This window comes from Cimex lectularius, unplaced genomic scaffold (genome assembly GCF_000648675.2).
Source record: "Cimex lectularius strain Harlan isolate CLEC.00 unplaced genomic scaffold, Clec_2.1 scaffold253, whole genome shotgun sequence".
Lineage (NCBI taxonomy): Eukaryota > Metazoa > Arthropoda > Insecta > Hemiptera > Cimicidae > Cimex > Cimex lectularius.
In genome coordinates, this window is record NW_019392814.1 from 439,282 (window position 1) to 461,047 (window position 21,766).

Here is a 21,766-nt window from a genome sequence, read left to right on the forward strand (position 1 = left end):
GAGTGGGCACAAATATTTTGATTGAGTCTAAAATGTCATCATCGTATAAAATAATTTTTTCACATCCTACATGTATTTGTATAATTTAAACAATGTTTATAAATCCCTGGCCCCGAAGATGATCTCAATAAAGCTTGAAACGTAGAACGATAGAGAAAATATTTTTCTGAAACCTACATCACACCAGACCGCATCTCACGATTTCTGGATAATCACCGATTAACGGTAACTAATCACCACATTAATTTTTATTGTTTCTTGTCGATACCTGTTTGCTAATTAGGCGCTCAAAATTTTGTTTATAAAAATAAAGATATTTATCATTTTCTTATTTTAGCAGTAAAATGTCTATGGTCATTCAATTCTTCGTTGGTAAAGGTTATAGGGAAAATGTCGTGATTTGTATTTACACCAAAAATATTTATTGAAATTTTGTTTTTTTCTAGTGAATTTTGGAATTTCGATTAAATGGGTGGTAAAAGAAAGATCTGAAAAGTCATAATTATGATACAAATTGGAGAATCGAATGAATCTGGGAATTTTTAACAATTAATTTGGCTAATATTTGTTGTATGTGTTATTGACATTGCATTTGATTTAAAATATTAGCGTTGTTGCGACTTAGTTTATATGTGTCTGTTCTGTAATTGATGCTGTATTTATCTCTGTTGATGAAAACCATTTCTAAAAAAGTTACGTTTATGTTTGTTTTGTTCTGTATTTAATAATTTATTTAAATATTATATATTTTTAAAAATTAATTTTATACTATAAAAAATGACTTGCGAGAATTAAGGAGTATATTTTGATTTGTTGTGTATTGATTAATAAACATGTCATTTAGATTATAATGGACGGTTCTCTTTCTTGGTTCTTTCTCTTTGTTTCTATATCAAGATGCATTGCTGGTACTATCATTGAAATCACGTCTCATTTATTGACTGTTCGATGATCAAGTTGTCCAAACGTGTATACGGATGCTTGAAATAGTTTCAAAATGATTGTTAGACAATAGCCAACAAACGGAGTATTTGGGGGAGGGATTTCACGGAACAATGTAGCACAGTTTCAATTGCTTACCATTCAATATGTGAACAAATGCGCTAGCTGGGTAGGCGTTACCGGCCACACAGGAGTAATTGCCTGAATGTTCCCTTGTAGCCTTTGTTATCGTGAGTGATGACTTTTTGTTGTTCAGATCAAAAGTGATATTGAGCCCGCGGTTTTTGTCATAGTTGACCATGCGATCGTTGTGGTACCAGAAGACGAACTCGGGAGGGACCGGACTCTCTTGGATGACGCAGTTCAACTCGACGCTGGAGCCCAGTTTCACGTACTTTTCGCTTGGTCCACCTATTTCTGCTCGAGCCTCTGTAAAAAAAAATCTCAAATTAAAATCAAAGTTTAAGGTACATTTGGATAATATTGAAGTTTATTATAAGATAAAAAGAAAAAAGTATTCAGTAAATTGTGAGATCTGTAGGCCGATGAAGCAGAAGCACTTTGATACTCCTACACGTACTGTTTTGGTCTGGCAAACGCGAATTACTTCATTAATATATTTTAACGTTAGCTTTTCAAATGTCCCCATTTGAATTCTTGCATTTGATGCCTTCCTCTGCTATTGAAGCATTACTGGACTACTTGTTAGATTTAATTTTGTTCATGTTTAATTTTTAACTTCTATCTGAGTTTAGTTTCATGGCCATGTCGAACTTGTGTTTGTTTGATTACCCTGGCCTGCCTAATCTTGCTGCTTTCTTCTTTCAAACCCAGTTTGGCACAGGCAACACCAAAGCAGCGAACCACCGATTACACGACAGACCTATGTCAAAAATTTCTTATTTTCTGTTTGTTCAATTAGTAGTTGATTAGCGAATATTAAGTTGGGATTTTGTCGTTACGGATCACATTGGTCACGTCACAGCCAGTGTTTGTCCCAAACCTACTACTTAAATCACAAAAAACTTTTATACATTAAGGGTTATTGTTTGTATTGATTTCATTTCCTTTCATATTTTATACACGAAATTGGGGATAAAAGATCCTGGACAGAACATAAAAGGTCGGTTCGAATTCCGTGACTTTGATTTTTTTGTAATCTCAAATGACGTGTTTATATGACCTAAGTGGATATCCTCTAGGGATGAAAATTTACAAACTCTTAGAATAAAATGAGAGTAATATGGAAAATTCATTAATTAAAGAATAACATAAAAGCCAATCCTCACGACTAAGGCCCAAAAAAGGAAGGAGACCTTGCCGACCTTGTTTTTTTTCGAAACTGCAATTGCATGTAGTTTGCACGGCATGTACCTGCATTTTTTTTCCTTATGGTCTATGCATATTAACCATGGTGACGAATTCTTGTATGTGTGTTCATATTGGTGGGGGGGGGGTTATCGTGAAAAAAGGGCCAGAGGCGACGGTGGGAATCGAACCCACGACCGCGGCGTTTATGAGCCGAGAGTCTCTCACGCTAACCACTCGGCTACCGCGGTCCCCAAAATGCAATTTGGTTGCCACCGATCATTTTGACAGTGACCCGACAGTAAATATGGTTTTTGTGGTGTAAATTGGGTGACAACGGGAAAAATTCAGTTTGTATCATAAAATTGAAAAGACGAAGTGTTTCTATTTTTTGTTCTTTTTAGTTTTGTAATACAATAATAGAAAAACAATCATGGAGAACAATTGTTTTCAAAACTGCCGAAGAGCAGATAAAATATTTTTTTTGTATAAAAAAGTAACATGTGATAAACTTAGGTTGTTCCCAAAAATGAATGATCAACTATTAAATATAAAAAAAACACTTGCTACGTATTTGTAGCGTAGTAAGAACGATTGAAGAAATGAAGATAGTGGCAATAGAGAAAATAGGTTTTGAAAAAATACTACCGAAATGGGGAAATTTTTTGGCCTCTACTTGAACAACAAAATGACCATAAAAAATGTAGAAGTACTGTATAACATTAAAGTTTGTTGCTCGAACCAAAAGTAGAGACTGCGTTGAAAATGAAATCCGCAACAGTACAGCTGTTTTTTTTTTCTACAAAAGTTAGCTCGCGTGTTAATTATTGTAGTTTCTCCCATTTTTGTTGTAATTAATTATAATTTTTTTGTTTCATTTTGAGAAACCGAACTTTACTAGGTTGGTATATAACTCTTTATAGAAAGCAGTGATAAACCATTTGTCAAATGATAAACTTTATCTGTCTGGCTATGGATATTATATTATTGTTGACACTGGAGAAACAATATTTTATATAATAATGCACCCAAACCTTATAACATGTATAGTATATTTTGGAGAGTTCTTTGAAAGGTGCGCCAGCCTGAAAGAGGGTGCCACAAAAAGATCGACAGTTTTTTGCGGGTTCATCGAAACCTCTCGGCAGAGAAAAAAGATTGTTATCTCCGCTTTTGGGTCGACCACGTGAATTCAGGCAGTTACTTTTTGTCTCTCCTAAATTTAAAAATTAATAGCTCACCTGCGTATAAATTGAGAGATAAGTCTTTGTTTTATTGTTTGCTAATTAATGTACGTATTTTTTCTGTTATTTTTCGTATAGAAAGATTTGCTTTTTATTGATTTTTTTTCTTACGTACACCATTTCTGAGGAGATCCTCTTAGCTTGCATAACCTTTATTTTTTAATTTAATTACTTTATAATTACTGGCAATTTGCTTGATTAAACTGTGAGGAGTGAGAACAAAAGTGATTAATATCATGTTGATAGTAGTGAAGACAGTCTTTAAATTAGAAAAAAAAATATGTCCCAAGGTTCACGTCTTAGTATACTCAAAGTTGGCTAAACTAGATACAACCTACATTTGTTCAAGAATTATGTTCATATCGTAGCTTTGTTAAAACAGCCTCAAGTCTTATTTATTAAAGCTATTATGGACTAGTATTGTTAATTATCCAGAAAGGCTGCGTTATTGTCAATGGAAACTTAATGACATCAGATTTCCTATTTGTGTTCATTGCATCTACGTTATTCCAAAATTTTCAAATTTTTTTTATTAGTTTGGGTAAATATTATTTGATTGTTCTGTATTAAAAAAACAAATGTAAAACTATAAAAGAGAAAAATTTACAGCGCGTAGAAAGATCTCGCCGATGATTTTGCCTCTGATTGACATGTATGCAGGAGGGCGGGCAAAGTGGAACAGGTTGGACATTATTGCATTCCCTTCAATCCATAATCAACCAGGACATGAAACCCCGCCCTTCAGCATCTACTAAATCGAAAATTCAATCGATACTCCAAAGGAGTTCAAAGGCCCTAATGTCAATTAAATTAACCCTGGAAAATCGAAACTTGTTTCACAAAAAAAATGATTAATGATTCTTGTAACACATGAAAAAAATCTCTACTTTTTACTCGTATATATATTTTGTTCATAAAACCAAACTTAAACTCTTAATTAGTAACATAACTATTAACGAAATAATTAGGTAATAATAATTAATTTCTAAATAAGAAACACTGATCTAAAACTTCTACTAGAATAGAAATTATGTTTTTCAGTGCTATTTATTTTTCAAGGTTCTTCAATACGTGGCGCAAATTTGAATGTTTCGGTGTGTTTTCAATAAGCTGATGGTTGGTTGGATTTTTTTTTTGTTTCTGAGCTTACGCTGTACATAAATCGATAGCATCAGAAAAGTGAATAGTTAAACCTAACTTAGGCAAAACTCAAGTTATTATATTTACTAAAAGAAGGAATTGGACATATTTTGTTGACTGTAGACAATAATTTACCTACCACCTGTAACCGATAAAATTAGACTATTAAACTACATTCCACATCATCTAATACTATAAAAAGTTAAGTATTTGAAGATTCTTTAAAAAATTTCCGACGATCTTTTTGAGTGAATAACTTAGGTTAAATTATACAAATACATGTAGGATGTGAAAAAATGAATTTATACAATGATGACATTTTAGACTCAATCAAAATATTTGTGCCTACTCAAAGTGTTGTTACGATCGAAACTTCGGCCGACAACAGTTGGTCCCGTCGCTCAGCGGTGAAGGGGGTGGGTGAAGGAGAGAGGTAGGGAATTGTTGAGCGCCACGGTATTTTTGGGAAGGGTAAATACCGAAACCCTAAGAGAAGAAAAGAAATAGAGGTAAAGGAAGGAAGAAGAGAAAAAATTGAAACCAAAGGGGAAAAATAACAGTAACGGAGTTTGGAATTGAACCCACAACTTTCGAGGCCCAAGTCGGCGATCGTAACCAATAGACCAAAGGCGCCGACTGAGACTCGCCGCATCCCGCCGGCTCACCGCCTTGCGTCTGGGATCGTCACGAAACCCGAGGCCCAAATCCATCCTCCGGACAGATAGAGATAGAAATAGAGGTAGAGAAAGACAAAGAACAATAATATTAATCGCCGGTGCCTTACCTGTGCCTCCCACAACGGGTGCAGTGAACAACAAAAAAAACTAGGCCATTTGGCCTCCGCCAAATAAAAGGTTCACAACAAATATCAAAGACCGCTCGACTTTATACTATATTAAACTAGAATCTCTTACATCGGAAATAATCTTATAAATAAATGACAATTAGACTACTTAGCAACTAAATCTTAACTCTTTAACCTAAAATGACTCACTACTTAATAAAACTTTTTAAAACTTAAATCGGAAATAATCTTATAAATAAATGATAATTAGACTACTTAGCAACTAAATCTTAACTCTTTAACCTAAAATGACTCACTACTTAAAGAAAACCTTAAACCTAGGGTAACAATTTTGTCTTATAACTAAACTTAATCTAACAAAATGTATTAATCAATACAAAAAGTCAATCGCCGTTTCGGCGAACTCACGTCGGGGCCCTGGCACAGCGTGGTCCTCATCCGGGAGCAGCCTTAATCGGGGGAAAATGATTCGTCCTCGTAGAACCACAAATCCTCTTCTGGGTTCTCTTCCCCATCACTCCGACCAGGGGAAGATGCCAGGTTAATGAGGACGAACAATCCGCCGCAGCGTGAATTTCCCCTTTTCTTTGGCCGCTCGTCCCTCGCACGGCGGACACGTCTCTCCGGGCCGAGAACCCTTAACCTTCTCCTCTCGGTCGCGTTCCAGGCCTCGACGCCTACCCTCGTGCTGCCGCCTGACGCTCTCTCATCTTCCACGCCAAAATTCAAATTTACACAACTTAAAACTAACATTTTTTCCCCACACGCAGGCACAGGCAAGACGCCAGAAAATCCATTATTATTTTTTTTCCTTAAAAAAAAAACGTAATAGTGTTTGTTTTCTATGTAGATTGGTCATTATCCACGACACACAATAATGGCCTCAATAAAGATCGAAACGTTGGCACGACAACGAAAATGTTTTTCTAAACCAACATCTCACCAGATCGCATCTCACAATCTCCAAATAGTCATTAATTAACTGTCACTCAACACCACACATTAACACACGTTAAAACTATAATTCATACAAAATTATCCTTTTAATGCAATTATTTAGTTAATTTTTATTTTATATAGGGAGGTCAGTATTATAGATGTCCTGACAATTGCCTGGAGTAATTTTAAAACTGACGTTTTCGTTAATATTATCGGCATTTTTGTGGGTAACGGAAGCATCCTAAAAAATATATGATCAGCATCGGTGAAAGACGTGCCGTGCCATAGCAACTGCAGATGTTCTGGTCCGTCATTCCGAATTTGTACATATGGGATGGTAATCTGTTTTGACTGAAGCGAAGTCTGCATAACATAGTGAAAAAGTGCTGAAGTCGATTAATTAGCTTAGTACAAGTTTGTTTCCTTTTCCTTAAATATTGCGGCATAGTGAATATGAATATCTTGTATGATAAAGGTTAAAGGGCGCTTCTTCGATTTTAGGGAACTAAGATACTTTGACTACCATATAGCATTACTATATCCTTCCCGTCCATTGACTATGCATAACGCACTGCTTCTAGGATGCTACACATTCGGCTGTTTATATTGAACATAAGTTCGGCAACTAGCCTGGAAGTATTGTTTACTGCATCCAAGAATGCTGCTCCCACGCTATCATTAGTCTGTCAGTCATCTGTATAGATTGCCAGGACATCCGTGTTGAGACCGCAGTAGCTAACACATTTCACCATTTCTGGATTATCTACGGAGTACTCTTCTGTAACACAAACATTCAGAGTATTCAGTTCATATTTGAGGATTCCCTCTAACCCGTGAGACCAGAAACTCTCGACCCAGAGTCAATTGCTTCACTTTGAAAAACCACTCTAGATATTTCGGAGTCGCTTTAGGATGGTGTATTCATGTTACGGAAAGTTGTTGTATAAGCGGGTTCTAGTGATTGGCATATAAATACTACTTGCACTTGACATCCGATTCAATATGTACTTACATGTAATATAGAATCTCTGGATATCAAGTGATGGGGTATCGACTGAGAGAGCGGATGTAGGGCTTGATATTATAGCTCCCAGTGAAATACGGATCGCTCTGAATTGCACTAGATCTAGCTTTTCCAAGTGTGGCTTGGCTGACATAGTCCAGAAGAGATTGCCCTCCATTATTATCGACAGCCATACTTTTGTCTAGTTATAACCAATGAGACTGTTTTGATAGCAGACCTAGATCAGTTTTCCTTTGTTCAAGTTCTTTACAGGTGTATTCAAGTGGGTTATTTCGACTTCTAATTAATTCTAACGACTTCTAAAAATTAATCAACTCTTTCATTCAAACTGCTAGCTATGCACAAAAAGTATTAACAAATGACACGTTTCAATTCGTGCCGACATACCTAACTTGTACCCTAACGTTTAACAGCCTACTACTTTATACGATACGGGATGTATGCATTATGAATGAGAGTATATGTACAGGTCAGAAATTAACAAAAGAAATGTATCGGTCTCATTTTATTAATGCGTGTTTAAGAATAAAAATACGTGTAAACAAAAAAAAAAAAAAAAAACTGGTTAATTCATGGCTGCCACATTGGTTACCTACGCCCTAACGGATAGCAGTGTGACTACATTTTCGACCTAACATCTAACATTGGCCCTGGCCTGTTGAATCGAGCAACGTTAACTAGCCGATTCTTACAAGTCTACGTCATCACTTTTCTCGATCTAACAGGACCTAACAGAGTTAACAGGGTTAACACTAAGATCGGGAATACCCCTAGTATATATTGCAACAACCCTGTTTCCTCCAAGAATCGGAAGAAGGGACCAAGATACTTTCTAACGTGCTGCAGAACAATTCTCATATAGGGTGGCATTTCTACCGGCTCTCTTTACGGAATTGCACCCTTCAATTAGGTGGGGCATACCGAGCAAGCTCTACTAGCTGGAAACATACGCAGGCTTCGGCCCAAAAGTGCCCAATGCATATTCTCCAGTGGGTGAATGACCTTTCTTCAACGAATCAGGTCCTCCGAGAGCGATGTATCGACAGTGCTCTTGATAGGAAAGAGCTTCTCTGCTAATCCGGATCACCGATGGTCCCATTTTCTTTTAATCATGTTTTTTATTGCATTTTTAGTGTCATGGGGCGGATGTAGGTGGTTAAGTCGGAGATTGAGCGTCCCAGCCTAAGCCGCCTCGTCCTATGTGAACAATGTTTCAAGTAATTAGTTAGTAGGAAAACTTTTTCTATAATATAAAATGAATAAAATACCAATATTGGAAGTGTAAGATGTTAGTTGATTTGCTCAACTCCAATTCTTGGTAGAAGATATATATATTATGCAGGGTGGGCGACCAAGACCCGAGTGGTTAAATGCCTGGATAGACTCGTACCCCATCCCTAAAAGGTCCGGGACATGGTCGGCTGCATAAACCTCTTGGACTTGTTCACAAACCCCAAGATTTTGGACCATTTTATCTCAGGGAATGATTTGGTGATGTCCTCTCCTTCAAAGATTTCAAATCTAGACCTAGCATACCTATCACAGGTAGAAGATATATAGAAAATATCAATCAATTTTCTTAAGATTAAAAAACAGGATAAAACTTAATTATCTACCTCAATTAACAAGAAAATACAACGTAATAAAACAAATTAAACGCCTGTCTTTTATTTATTTTTTTATATCTTTAGATTATACTGTCTGTTCCCTAGATTGACGCTTATAAACGGTCGGCTTGCTGCTAGTTGCTGGATAAAATTAATTGCCGCCATGAAAAGTGTTTACCCTTGCTGTTTACTTTTAAAGTTGTTCTTGCTGTTATTTCACTCCCTCTGTCACTGGAAGCGAGGCGAATTTAGAAATTCTTTCGGCCGAATGCGGGGGCTTTAATTTCAAGCTTAGCTGTCCACGTTTGACCGCGATACCAATCTAAACGTTTAGTTGTGGCAGCATTTCTCTCGTTCCTGTCAACCGAAAGCGCATGCTTTTCCCGGAATCACTATTTCCGATCGATGGAATTCCAAGTATTTTTTTAGCAACAGGGGAAATTTGAAATTTAATTTATTAAAAACATTTACCCAATGTATTTCAATTTTTATTTACCCCCCCCCCCCAAACGTTTGTAAAGTTGACTTAAAAAATAACATATTCTAGTTTCTGGTAATATTTTTTCCTTTAACAACAGTATTTATTTAAATATACCACAAGTAAAATTATTGATGAGTACAGATGTAAAAATAAATTAAAACAAAATCTAGTACAATAATTTAAAAAATAAAATAACAACAACAATAACAATATAGCACTAGAATGCAAAGAACCATCCAGTGATGACCCTTCTAAGCTAACACTCACTGCCCCACAGGTCGCTAGGCCACTGCAGCTGTAATGAAAATACCGAATATGAAGGTTAGAACTAACGGATAATGGTGTAATGAATGGGATTTGTGGAATTTTCTATACCTAGATTTTATGACATCTTTCACAAAAGGAATGTTAAGGTCATTATCGATTGTATAATTGGATACATACATGGGAGGGTTTACTATTTTTCGGACTATTTTGGATTGAGAAATCTGTATACAATGGGAGTTGGAATGTTTGGTTGGCACATTTCAATACAAAATGTCTAAATGGTCTTTATTATCGCATTATAAACAGTCGTTTATTGTGAAGCGTCAGTTTTGATCTTTTCTCGAGTAGCCGTGAAAATGTTGTGTAACGTCTACTCACCTGCGTGTTTGGTCTTGTAGGTGGATTCCAAGTTAGTCTTTTGTCGATGTACAGCACAAGGTAGCGGATCTGGTTAACTATAGAAAGGGAAATATGATGTAGGTATAAAGGTGGCATTATTTTTCCACGACGGACAATGGCTTTTATCAACATTTATTTTTATCCACCACTTTTTCATCCAAGGTGCATACGGTGAGGATATATGGAGCGATGTGTGACGAGGGGATCTTTATTAGCAGATAGCTGTATCATCTGTGAAAGTATGTGTCAGACAGGTTATTGTAGATCAGTGGTGTACGTTGAATACAGGATACTACCCAGTAGGACCCAGCCTAAACGCAAATGTAGTCAGACACGGTTGCTCCCTGGCTGACTTCTACGAAACGGTCAATCAGGTAAAATTGTAGAATAAAGAAGAAGGAGGAAAGATAATAAGGAATAAGCTTCCACAGCAAACCCGGCTGCTAGACCCTATCAAAGTCTTGAGCCACATCAAGGAATACACCTGAGCAGTACCCTTTCAGCTCAAGAGAGAAAGAGACAACACGGTGAAATTCAAGGGGGTTTGGGGAAGCCCGACTGGTGTAACAGGATAATGCTTTGTTCTTCTCGGATGGGAAGGAATCATTTCGTAAGAAGCTTCTCGAGGATTGTTCTTAGATTAGGTAAAAGCTTTATCGGGCGATAGGGTTGAGGTAGGTGGTTAGATTTATGAGGCTTTGAGAACATCTTTATAATGGAAAACTCCGATTGCAAGGAACATGAGTAGTTATTAGGACAGCATTATAAAGGTACGTTAGGAAGAGGATTGCTCTTTTTGGGAGGAATCTAAGGAATTGAGCTGTTATAAGTCTTAACGGGGGCTTTCTTTTTGGGAAGGTTTTTGATAATATGCTGGATCTCTGAAGGATGAAAAACTTACGGGGGAAGGAGGTCGTGGTTGAACTAATTCTTTTTATTGTTTCTGTATGTTCAGGAACTATTATGCCAGGATGAGGGAACAATAGTTTGGAATAGTTTTCCATCGGGTAAAGCCGGGAACACACTTACCCGATGCTACGCCATGCGACGCTACCCGATGCTACCCGACGCCTTGCCTCGTTTTTGTGGGGTGTGCACATCTATCCGACGCAAGCACACATCGCGTACAGTCCACAGCGTTTATCACAAGAATCACTATCACAATCGCAACGCATCTTGTTCCTAATGCACTATTTTGAGCAAAACCTTGTAATAAATTATTAGTTAAATTTTATGAGCACAATCATCTAATAAATTGTTTGTTAAACTTAATTGTTTTAAATAAAGTTACTCCTAACCACCACAATTAAACAATGTTTATAAAAACTTATGCATCTTTTATCTCGTTTAATTTGGTTTACATTAAAAGAACATGTTGTAATTAATATAACGACAAAATTACATGTACTTAGTTTGAAATAAACTACAAAAAATAGGAGTGTCCTGTTCTGATGCTACCCGACGAAAATGGTGTAATTTTACGAGCAAAACTATGAAAGAAATTGTTAATTAAATTTTATAAGCAAAACCGTGTAATAAATTGTTCCAATTTTAGTATATGTACCGCCGAAGCAAGTACAATAAATTGTTAGTTAAATTCATTATATCAAAAAATCGTATTCCGGTGTTTGATTAATTTTCTACCAAACCATTAAAATAAATTTTTTAAATAAAAACAAATTAATTTTTAATCACAGTTAATTTGGTTTATATTAAAATAAGTATGTTGTAATTAATATAACGACAATAATACATGTACTTTGAATAAAAATATGAGTGTCCGGTTCTTTTGTCTTCGACTGTACTCGATGCGACCCGACGAAAATCTGGACAGTGGGGATCGCAGAGCGTGGCATAGCATCGGGTAGATGTACACGGGGGTAATACAACCTTATGGAAAATCGGAGTTTGGATTTGCGTCGGGTAGCGTCGCATGGCGTAGCATCGGGTAAGTGTGTTCCCGGCTTAAAGCGGCACTCACGACGCACAGGAATGACACATCTACACGGAAAACAAACACTTTCAGCCCTGAAGATGATCTCAATAATTGGCATGATACAGAAAATGTTTTTCTAAAGCCTACGTCACACCAGACCCCACCTCAAGATCTCCAAATAATCATTGGCTAACGGTCACTAAACTGAGGCTACTAAAATATATATTATTTTGAATTAGTTCACATAAACAAAATAACGTTGTTTGGTCATTTTCGATCATTCTTGTCCGTCTTATCTCGATGTGTTCTTATCGAAGAAAGTAAAAATATTTGGTCATTGAGACGATGCAGGGTGGAAGAACAAGATTGGAAAGATTCAGGGTTCAGGGAGCAGAGAAAATAAACGTGTAACGGACGCGTATTCCCCTAAGGGCGTTTTGATTCGCACAAACTTCCAGAAAATAATTTATAATTGTATAAAATAATGTCTTCTCATACAGTTGTCAGCTGAATACTGTCAAACCTTTAGCGAAAATCGGTTAAGAAAATTCCGCCCAAAATATTTTCTTTGTTAAATATCTCGTTGATTAATCGAACTATGAAATTAGTTGGAAAGAAGTTGATTGTTGGTTTAAACGGGAAAAAAATCCTCTAAATAACAACTCTGCATTCAATCACTTAAAATTACTTGAAACTCAAGGCATTACTTGATAAAACCGCTATATATTTGGGATTAAAACGAGAACATAAAAAAGAAACATTTAATAAAAAAAATATGACAGCAATACATATGTAGTTATGACTTACAAAATAAATCGATATAAAAAAAAATTGTTGGAGAGTGATGTCATTGATATATTTGGTTCCTACCCTATTCCATACCAAACGAAAATGGATTTATGAACAATCCAATTTATTGAATCCGTGATACCCTGAATATTTTGAAAGTTTAATAATTGTTTGAAAGCATGAATAATGAACCAACTATTATAAATGCTTAAGCCATAGACAATTCACATCGATGATCACACGCAGTAAATAAAAGACAGCTTGTAAACAATACAATCAATTATGAAAGTTGTTTAAAAGTATTGACTACACAATAAAATTCAGATTTAGTTGTTAAATTCCAGAGGAAGGTTTGTAATTAAATTAAGCCATTGAAGTTTTCATTGCATATGGGGGCAGCTGAGGTTTTATTACTATTAAAGCGCAAATGGGACTGCACGGTGGGCGATTCTAACTAGTTGTAAGTTTTTCTAGCGATTTTACTTTTAAAATTATTACACCCTTGTGCCAAAGTTCGTTCCAATGTGCTTCCTGGGCATATGGGAAAAAGTGTCTAGTTTTAAAGGGATTTATCCCTTGCCAATACAATAGCTAAAAAAGATAAAAACAGCCAAATTCTATTTTTTTAAAAAAGAATTCGTTATAATGTTTTTATTTTTTTCTCGATACAATCAATCATATTTGCCTTTCTGTAAAATACGTACTTTTGAAATACGTACATTATTTCGAGCATTACAATAAAATTCCACAAAATCAAACCTCAAATGATTTTATATGCGAAAAATATAAATACGTTTTTTAAAACCCGCTTTCACCTTATATATCTAATAAATTCACTGGTAGAGACACAAATATGATGGATAAACTTACTTTTTTCCGGATTTTAAATTTGTCAAAAAATGATAAAGTTATGGCAAAAAGTTTCACAAAACGCATTTCGTTTTTTTTTCTTAATTCCAATAATTTGCTGTTTCACTAAAGTAAACATTAATTGCCTTTATTGTTTACATTCTGTTATTATTTGTAAAACTCGCATTATGAGAGCAAATTTTAATTCCTGGAAGTAAATAAATTTTACAATAGTACCCACTCTTTACATTCAGTATTTTTTTTTTCAAAAGGAAGATATGTACGACTGTTTTATTAATTTTATTGCTAGTGGTGGTATTGCGCGACCGATTTTGCTCTTAGAAATTTCCTGATCCTTCCAGAGTGATCAACAAAACATTTATTCGTGTTGTTCATAATTTTAAGCCGTATCACGCTGACCCTGATTATGACAGGCATCTAACGTTCATTGCACAAATGTTGTTTTGAGTGGCTGAGGAAAACGTTACAAAATACATCCTATGGAATGACGAATCCAATTTTCTCTCTAATGGCATACTAAACCGTTGGAATTTTCAAACGTGGTCAGAGGAAAATCCGAGAATCCCGTACTCTTGTCATCTGCAGGTGGTTCCCAGTATCAACGTTTGGTGTGGACAGGAAATCAATTAATTGGGCCTTATTTCTACGACAATCATTTAAATGGTGCTCAGGTGCAACACTATTAGATGATGTTCCTCTGCAACAACAGCGCTGCATGCCATGAGAAACCAGCCAATGTTAGCACTCAGTGTGAAGGATTAAGGGACAAGGAGGTCTCGAGTTCATCGTCGATTGAGACGCCGTGATGGTTCCACGGGATGGGAATGTTTAGAGAAGTAGGATTAGGATGGATCGACACGTTGATGCGAAACTGTAGGAAACGGTAACGGATCAGTTCGTATACAAAAAGAATGGTGAGGTCGTTCTGGATGGTGAGGTTAGTGACGTAGTAAGGAGCTTTGACGGCTAGTCTGAGGACTTTAGCTTGGCAGAACCCCATAGTTCCACTCCGTATGTCAAGAGTGTTCTAAAGTCTTAGGAAAAGTTAGTTGTGTCTTGACGTTTAAGACGGAGTTCGGTCCTAGTAGATTTCGTAGCTGTCCAAGTCTTCTGTTAAGTTGATGTCTCTTAGACCTAATGTAGTTGAGTGACGAGTATTTTAGTAACTAAACGTGTCTTAACTTCAAAATTTTTGCCCAGTGGTTTAGTTAGTGTTTTATTTATTTATTTTGTACCTAACCTGTTCATCTTGAAAACTAATGCACTGTACACGACTGTCGTGCGAACGCTTTTTGGTCAGTTCGTAGACGTTTAGTTACTAAATAAGTTGACCCTCCGCTGAATTACTAACATAGTCCTAATAAGGCTTAGGTCTTGCGTGGGGATTCCACGTTAATCTGCTGGCTAGATGTCAGTTCAATATATTTGATTTTTTTATGCGATGGACTAATTTTTTCATTCAATTTATCATTAAATTTTTTAAATGACCTTGCATAAAAAAATAAAAAGTAAATATAAAAATAAAACTTTTACCGTTTTGGTCGAGATTTAAAGGAAATATGAAAGGAAAAAAAGGTGAAAATGAAGACAAAAAACCACTACTGAACTTATTATTTTTTAATTGAAAAATTTTTATATTACGATGTATAACATTACATTATACGATAGTCTCTGTAAAGGGGGAAATGAACAAAGTAAAAACGAAAGTTACCGCCTGCTCTGAAGAATTCTTCTGTCTTCTGTATGTACGCCGAGAATTTCTCTGGTCGTGTTAAGGACAACTGGGCGGACTATTGAAGTGAAAACCCAAGAACAGTACTTCTTATCGAATTCCCTTTTTTCATATTAAAAAAATTGATCAGCTGCGTTGTCCCCTACTCTTGATGCCCCCCCCCCCAAAAAAAAATGTGACGACTCACTCTATTATAGTGGCGCTCCCATCGGATATAAGTCCGAATCGTCACAATCTCTGTGCTGTTGATGTATGAATGTACGTGAAGAGCAAGATTGTTTTGTCAATGTGAACGTACACTGATTATAGTTTTTTTCATTCAGCCTTGTACTCCACTTTTTGCATCAATCTTCTAATCAGCTCAACGTGTTCTTAGAAATTGGATGTACCTTGCATAGGATTTGAGTTAGATGACAAAATTTTGGGATCGTCCACATACGTGGTGATGATGGCATTGGGGTGTGTTCACCTAATTATGAAGCAGCGGTCGATTACATAGGATTTCAGGGTAAGGTAACAAGGAGTGGGTAAAAGGCATTTACGTTTTTTATAAAGCATGTCCGGGTGCAAGACCCTATCTAAAGCCTGTGCTACATCTAGGAACGCACCCAAGCAATACACATTAATCTCTAGAGGAGAGGCGATAGGGTCGACAACTCTGAAGTTTTGTTGGATCGTGGATGGATTGGGACGGAATTCGAATTGGTAATAAGCTTTTAAAAAGGAGTTCTTATATCTTCCCGTAGAACAGTTTTGATATTCAGGTACTGTTTATTAGTGCTTGCCATGTTAAAACAGTTACTATTTTTTACTTTATTTTCTAAAATAATTAGTAAATTTGGAGTAACTCAGGAAATTTGACTAGATTTTCATATTATGCTAAAGTAAAACATCTCCACAATGTATTACTTTGTTTATACTTAAAAAAAATAAAATAAAATTTTAATGCCATCTTGTAACCTTATTTATTCAGCTTGTTAAAAGTTTGATTTAGCTAATTGACAGCATAAAATAAAAGTAGTTTGCAAAGCGTAATAGCTTCAAGTAACATACAGAGTAGTGAAAAGTCAGCCTATTTCCGACAAATTAAGTGAGCTGATGGTAAAAGGTATTAATGGAATTTACTAATATAAGAAGGAATTACTTTTCGTCCTGGCTGTGCTCGTAGAACGTCTCGCCGTTGTGGAAACCGTTAAAGCAGAATTTACGGCTGAGGAATTGACGAAACGTTGAACAAACAACAGCTAACCCTATGTCAGTTCATTTAGGAACAAAAGCGACCTGGCCTTAATTTGGTATACAGTTAAAGTTTGCAATCCGTAAGAAGTCGATAGAGGTGTAATACCGTTTAAAACTTTTCACCATTAATAATGTAATAATTTTTTTATAATTTTTAATTTATATATTTATTACAATTTATATCCTGATTCACAAATGTAATGACCTGGAGTTAATATTTACAAATGAAATACTTGTGTGTCGTGAATGGAAATAACAACCATTGTAGTTCTTCCAACCATACGCAAGGATTAATCCTCGTTTAGTACGTTGCGACGTCTCTTCAGTCGTCGGGGGGGGGGGGGTTCTAGTGGATAAGGATTGGGCATGGAGTGGAAAAAGAAAATTTTTTTGCACGAGAAGGATTTCCAGGTGAAGGGTAATGTTGAAAACGTTGTAAGGGGCATTAAAAAGCGTTCTAAGGACTTTGGATTGGAAGTACTGGAGTTTTGGGTTTAGAAAAATTTAGCGGTGCTCCACAGTTCTAATCCGTACTCCAGATTAATTTTAATATTGTCTTGTTGATTGTCAGTTTATTTTTTATTGAAACGTTAGATCTGCGTACCAGTAGTGTAGAATAGAAATCGTTTAACCCTTTCTTGCCGCTAATATGATGGGTTTAGGGCTGATACGGTTTTCTTCAACGTTTCATCCCATACATTGGCAACACAGATTTTTTTGACGCAATTCTAAAAACTTTATTTTGGAATCTTCTATCACCAACATGGCTCTTCACCCCACCACCGCGTCTTGTAACCATTGTTATATTACCCAAAAATAAAATTTTCATAAACAGTTTATAATTTAACCCTTTCATGCCTAAAGATGCTTGAGAGCAATGTCAACATTAGTATTTTTACATATACTCAATTAATTATACACAATTTTTTCGAAATGAAAAATTTGTGTGACAGGCGGGATTGAACCCATGACCTTCGCCTCAGCTGCTCTAACAACTTAAGCTACCTAGACTTCGATTGCCCATGCTACAAATTTCTCATTTCGACTCCCCGTTTATTCTAATTATAAGCAAATCGGGGCTTCGCATAGAAACACATTTTATTAACGATTGTACTACGTTAATGGGACTGTGTACAGTGTGATTCTAGATTAATACCAACTTTTATTATTTTTTATGAAGTTATTCTTAAATTATACATATACTCAATTAATTATACACAATTTTTTCGAAAGGAATAATTTGTGTCACAGGCAGGATTCGAACCCACGACTTTACGCCGCTACTCTAGCCACTTCAGCAACCATGACTTCGATAGCCCATGCCAAAAAATTCTCATTTCGTTTCCCCGACCTACTCTACCGGACACATGCGTGGCTTTTGGACCATTTTGCTATCAGTAGCTATTTGCTATTTTTCCTTAAGTAAAATAAACAACCAAATTCTTCATTATCGTTATTAAAAACGAGTATCGTTTTTCCTATAAGTCAGATCTTAATTTTGAACAAAAACTCTTTTTTATGTGTTGTTGTTGACAAACAAATCCTTTCAATGATGCAAAATTAATGGGGAATTTACTTTGAAAATGTTTTATTTCTTTTCCTGAACCAAAGTTTTCTAGAGTTCGTCACAGGATCTAATGTTTATTAAAAATGTAAAAAATGCAAAAATTTTATAACTGCCAAATTCCTCATTGTTATATGGAAAGCTATGTATCTCAATGCGTATGCTCCAGCTATATATCAATATTTGGAGAGAGTCCACGTGGTCACAATTACTGGAATTATTTTCTTTTTTATAAAACGTGTTGACCGGTAAAATTCCTTTAAATTTTAATTTTTTAATAAATCAACAATTTTAACTTTTCGACTTATGCTTATTAATACTTTTACTAAAGATCTTAAGTCATTTAGGACAGTATTCAAAAATAAGCAACTAACTGGATGAATGTACATAATTTATTTTAAAACTCAAAGACCTGTTTTATTTACGTTGAACTTCATTAAGTAGTCGTTTCCTTGCTTGCAAGTTTTTTTATCTACGTTACTTCAGAGTTCAGAGGAATTGAATAAACGTTAAACAAACAAAAGTAGTAGAATAAAAGTAAGAGAAAGCGTTAGTAATTTCGTTAAATAAAAAAGAAAGACTTTTTTCAGCAATGTAAATGTGTATTACTTTCTCTAATTAGAATTTACTTGCTTATTTTTTTATATTGATTTTTACACATGTTAAGTGGTTACAATAGTAAAAAACAAGAAGAATAAATTAAATATACTTAAACATGTGAGTATACCTCACCCAGTTCTGATCACCCTAATTAATAATAATAATGACAAATAAAGAAAATGATTGCACTTTTTAATTAATTATTCCAATTTCTTGCTCACCAATAGAGCATTGCAAAACACGGCCAACAAACTTTTTTAGCGTAGCTTATACTTGTCAAGCAAAAAGTAAACGATGAACTAAAGTAATTATATTCCTGTTCTACTTAGTTCTAAAAAGCAAGGACCGAGCTGAATTAAAGGAAAAAGAGAAATTTTAATTCCAATTGAGTAATTTTCAGCTCGCCTGGCGTGAAGTTTCCACGCTGTAGAACATTTTGGTTGCCCCAGAAAACGAGGTAATTTTCGGCCAGAGCGGTTTGTACTCAATCACGTTGAACTGATTAGGCTAATCATCATGCCCATGAGGTAACAACACGAAGTGAAAATCCGACAAAACCCCACCAAACACATGACCTTTCGGTTAACTTAATTGGCACGGGGTACTGAGCTTGATTCCCTAGGCTGAAGTGCTGAACCCCTTGCTTGAGGTTGTAAAAGTACATCCACGTTTCAACTTTTTTCAGATTCACCGCAAAGTTACTATAAGTAGTTTTTAGATTTACAAAACTACTGAAAAAATAGAAAAAAACGTATTTGTTTAAACTAAGTATAACGCACATGATACCAAGAAATAAATTTAGATTTCACGCTTTCACGGGTTTGTGAGAGCAGATGGACTCAGAAAAGTGTTCGAATGTACCTTTTGGAATTTTTTTCCACTTTTTAATTTTTTAATAAAAATGTTTACCTTATCTCGGGAGAGTCTTTACAACCCAGTGCAGTAATAAATGTGTAACACTGTGTTGGATTTTGGATATTATGGTTGACAATTGCCAGTGATATAGATTTTCTAAGGATTAAGGATTGTTAGGAAAACTATTGTTTGGTGGGAAGTTGAAGAAAAGATGTTTCTGGTTATCAATTCATTTCTATGGTAGATCATTTTTCTTTTATTCTTCTAGTCGATTTTTTAAATACAAGATTGATTATTTAATTCAAGAAGACAATTATTTTACTATAGCTTTATTTTTTAACAGTTGTGTAATCGACGTATGACAAAACAAAACGAGCTGGCACAACCCAGTCGCTTTGCGTTTTGTTTCAATCACAAGAAGAAACATGATTGAGTTAGTACTTTGATTCATGATTGAAGTCCGATTCGGGAGATATGCGCGAGGACAAAACGCAATTAGAAATATGACAAAATGCCGGTTGGTCCAGAACACATTCTCTGACGGATTTTTACACTGGTTCAAACACCAGATTGAAAATGCTGTCGTTCAAAAAAGATTCGTTCTCATCCGTCGCAATCCGATTTAACCAAAATCACTGCCGTACTTGTCTCATTGGGTTTAACTAATGTTCATAAATAAATAGAAACTATTTCTCGATGGTTTAATTAAAAACCTGGAGCTCGTCTATAATGGGAATTGTACGGGTATGTGCATAAGGTGCCTATGTATGAGCACCACGGGGCAACCACAGCTATTTTTCAAGACGAACTGCTAGCCATAGAATCATGTATATTAAATTACAAACAAGTCAAGGGTTTAACTGTAATATTACTTTCAGACAGCAATACAGCTCTAAAGGATCTGTAATCTTGCGAGATAAACTCAAAACTTGTTTGTACTGCGTGAATACCAAAAACCCGAAATCAACATATAGTCTCGCTAAAATGGGTTCTAGGTCATGAGGGGATTTCAGGCAACGTGGCAGCAGACATACTTACTAAAAAGGCAGTCTCGGAACAACACATACGCCCAAATACATATTTTGTGGCATAAACTACAGCCACATTAAAAAAAATTGTAATCTTGGGTAATTAAAGGAAAGCAGAACATGCTCCAATAAAATACCGAATCAACAGGCCATGCATCTGCAACTGCCCTGCAATAACTAGAAGAAAATGCAATGTCACATAAGAATGCCATGCTTGAAAAATGAAAACCTCAAAAATACCAGGAAGACTTTTTAACATATTAAAGCAAGGAAATCTTTCAGGAAAACCATTAACCCAGATCGGACACAAATATTTAATTGCTAAAGAATAAAATCCCTACAATTCCTAAACGGTTTTGCTTTTATGATTACTTACTTAGAGGCCACTAAGAAATTATTGTATATAATAAACTTATAATAATAAGTAATAAACTTGTAAAGTAAATTTTATTGATTCTCCTGTCCGGAATGTTATTAAACGATTTTCCATAGCCCTTGAAATTTAATTATTACACCTGACACGGAGAATTTCATAGAATAAAATATCATCAGGTTGCATTTTTCGGCATCTCTAGGCCACAAGGAATTTAAGATGGTCAAGGAACCCCTTTATTAATTTATATTTATTAGAAGATCCTTCGAAAATGTCTGTCCTGTCGGGCCATTAAGAGATAATTGAAACCGTTAGTTTCGCTTCATTAATTTGAGCATTTAATATATCGGGTTGTAAAATAAGACCGCACCGTTTTTTAATAATTCGATTTTATCCCAGTTGTGCGCTGATGTAATGTTTAATTCGTCATTTATTGTTTACACACTCCGAAAAGCGATTACTTAAGGTGTGAAATTGTCAAGTTTAGTAGCGATTTCGTACTTTAAACGATGTGTATTATAGACATCGGAAAATATAATCCATCGCTCAAAACCTGAAAAGTTCCGATTTATCTGCATGTTCAATTTTACATTTTTAATTTCAAATTTCTCAAACCAATCTAGT

The 21,766-nt window shown here is 35.4% G+C and overlaps 1 protein-coding gene across 1 annotated transcript in view; it reads right to left on the reverse strand.

Moving 5' to 3' along the window:
- Positions 1 to 21,766, reverse strand: part of LOC106673051 (limbic system-associated membrane protein-like) — a 216,645-nt gene that overhangs the window by 18,850 nt on the left and 176,029 nt on the right. The window contains exon 5 of the mRNA XM_024228370.1: positions 1,081 to 1,371. Within this exon, the coding sequence (XP_024084138.1) occupies positions 1,081 to 1,371 (291 nt within the window). The remainder of the gene's footprint in view (positions 1 to 1,080; positions 1,372 to 21,766) is intronic.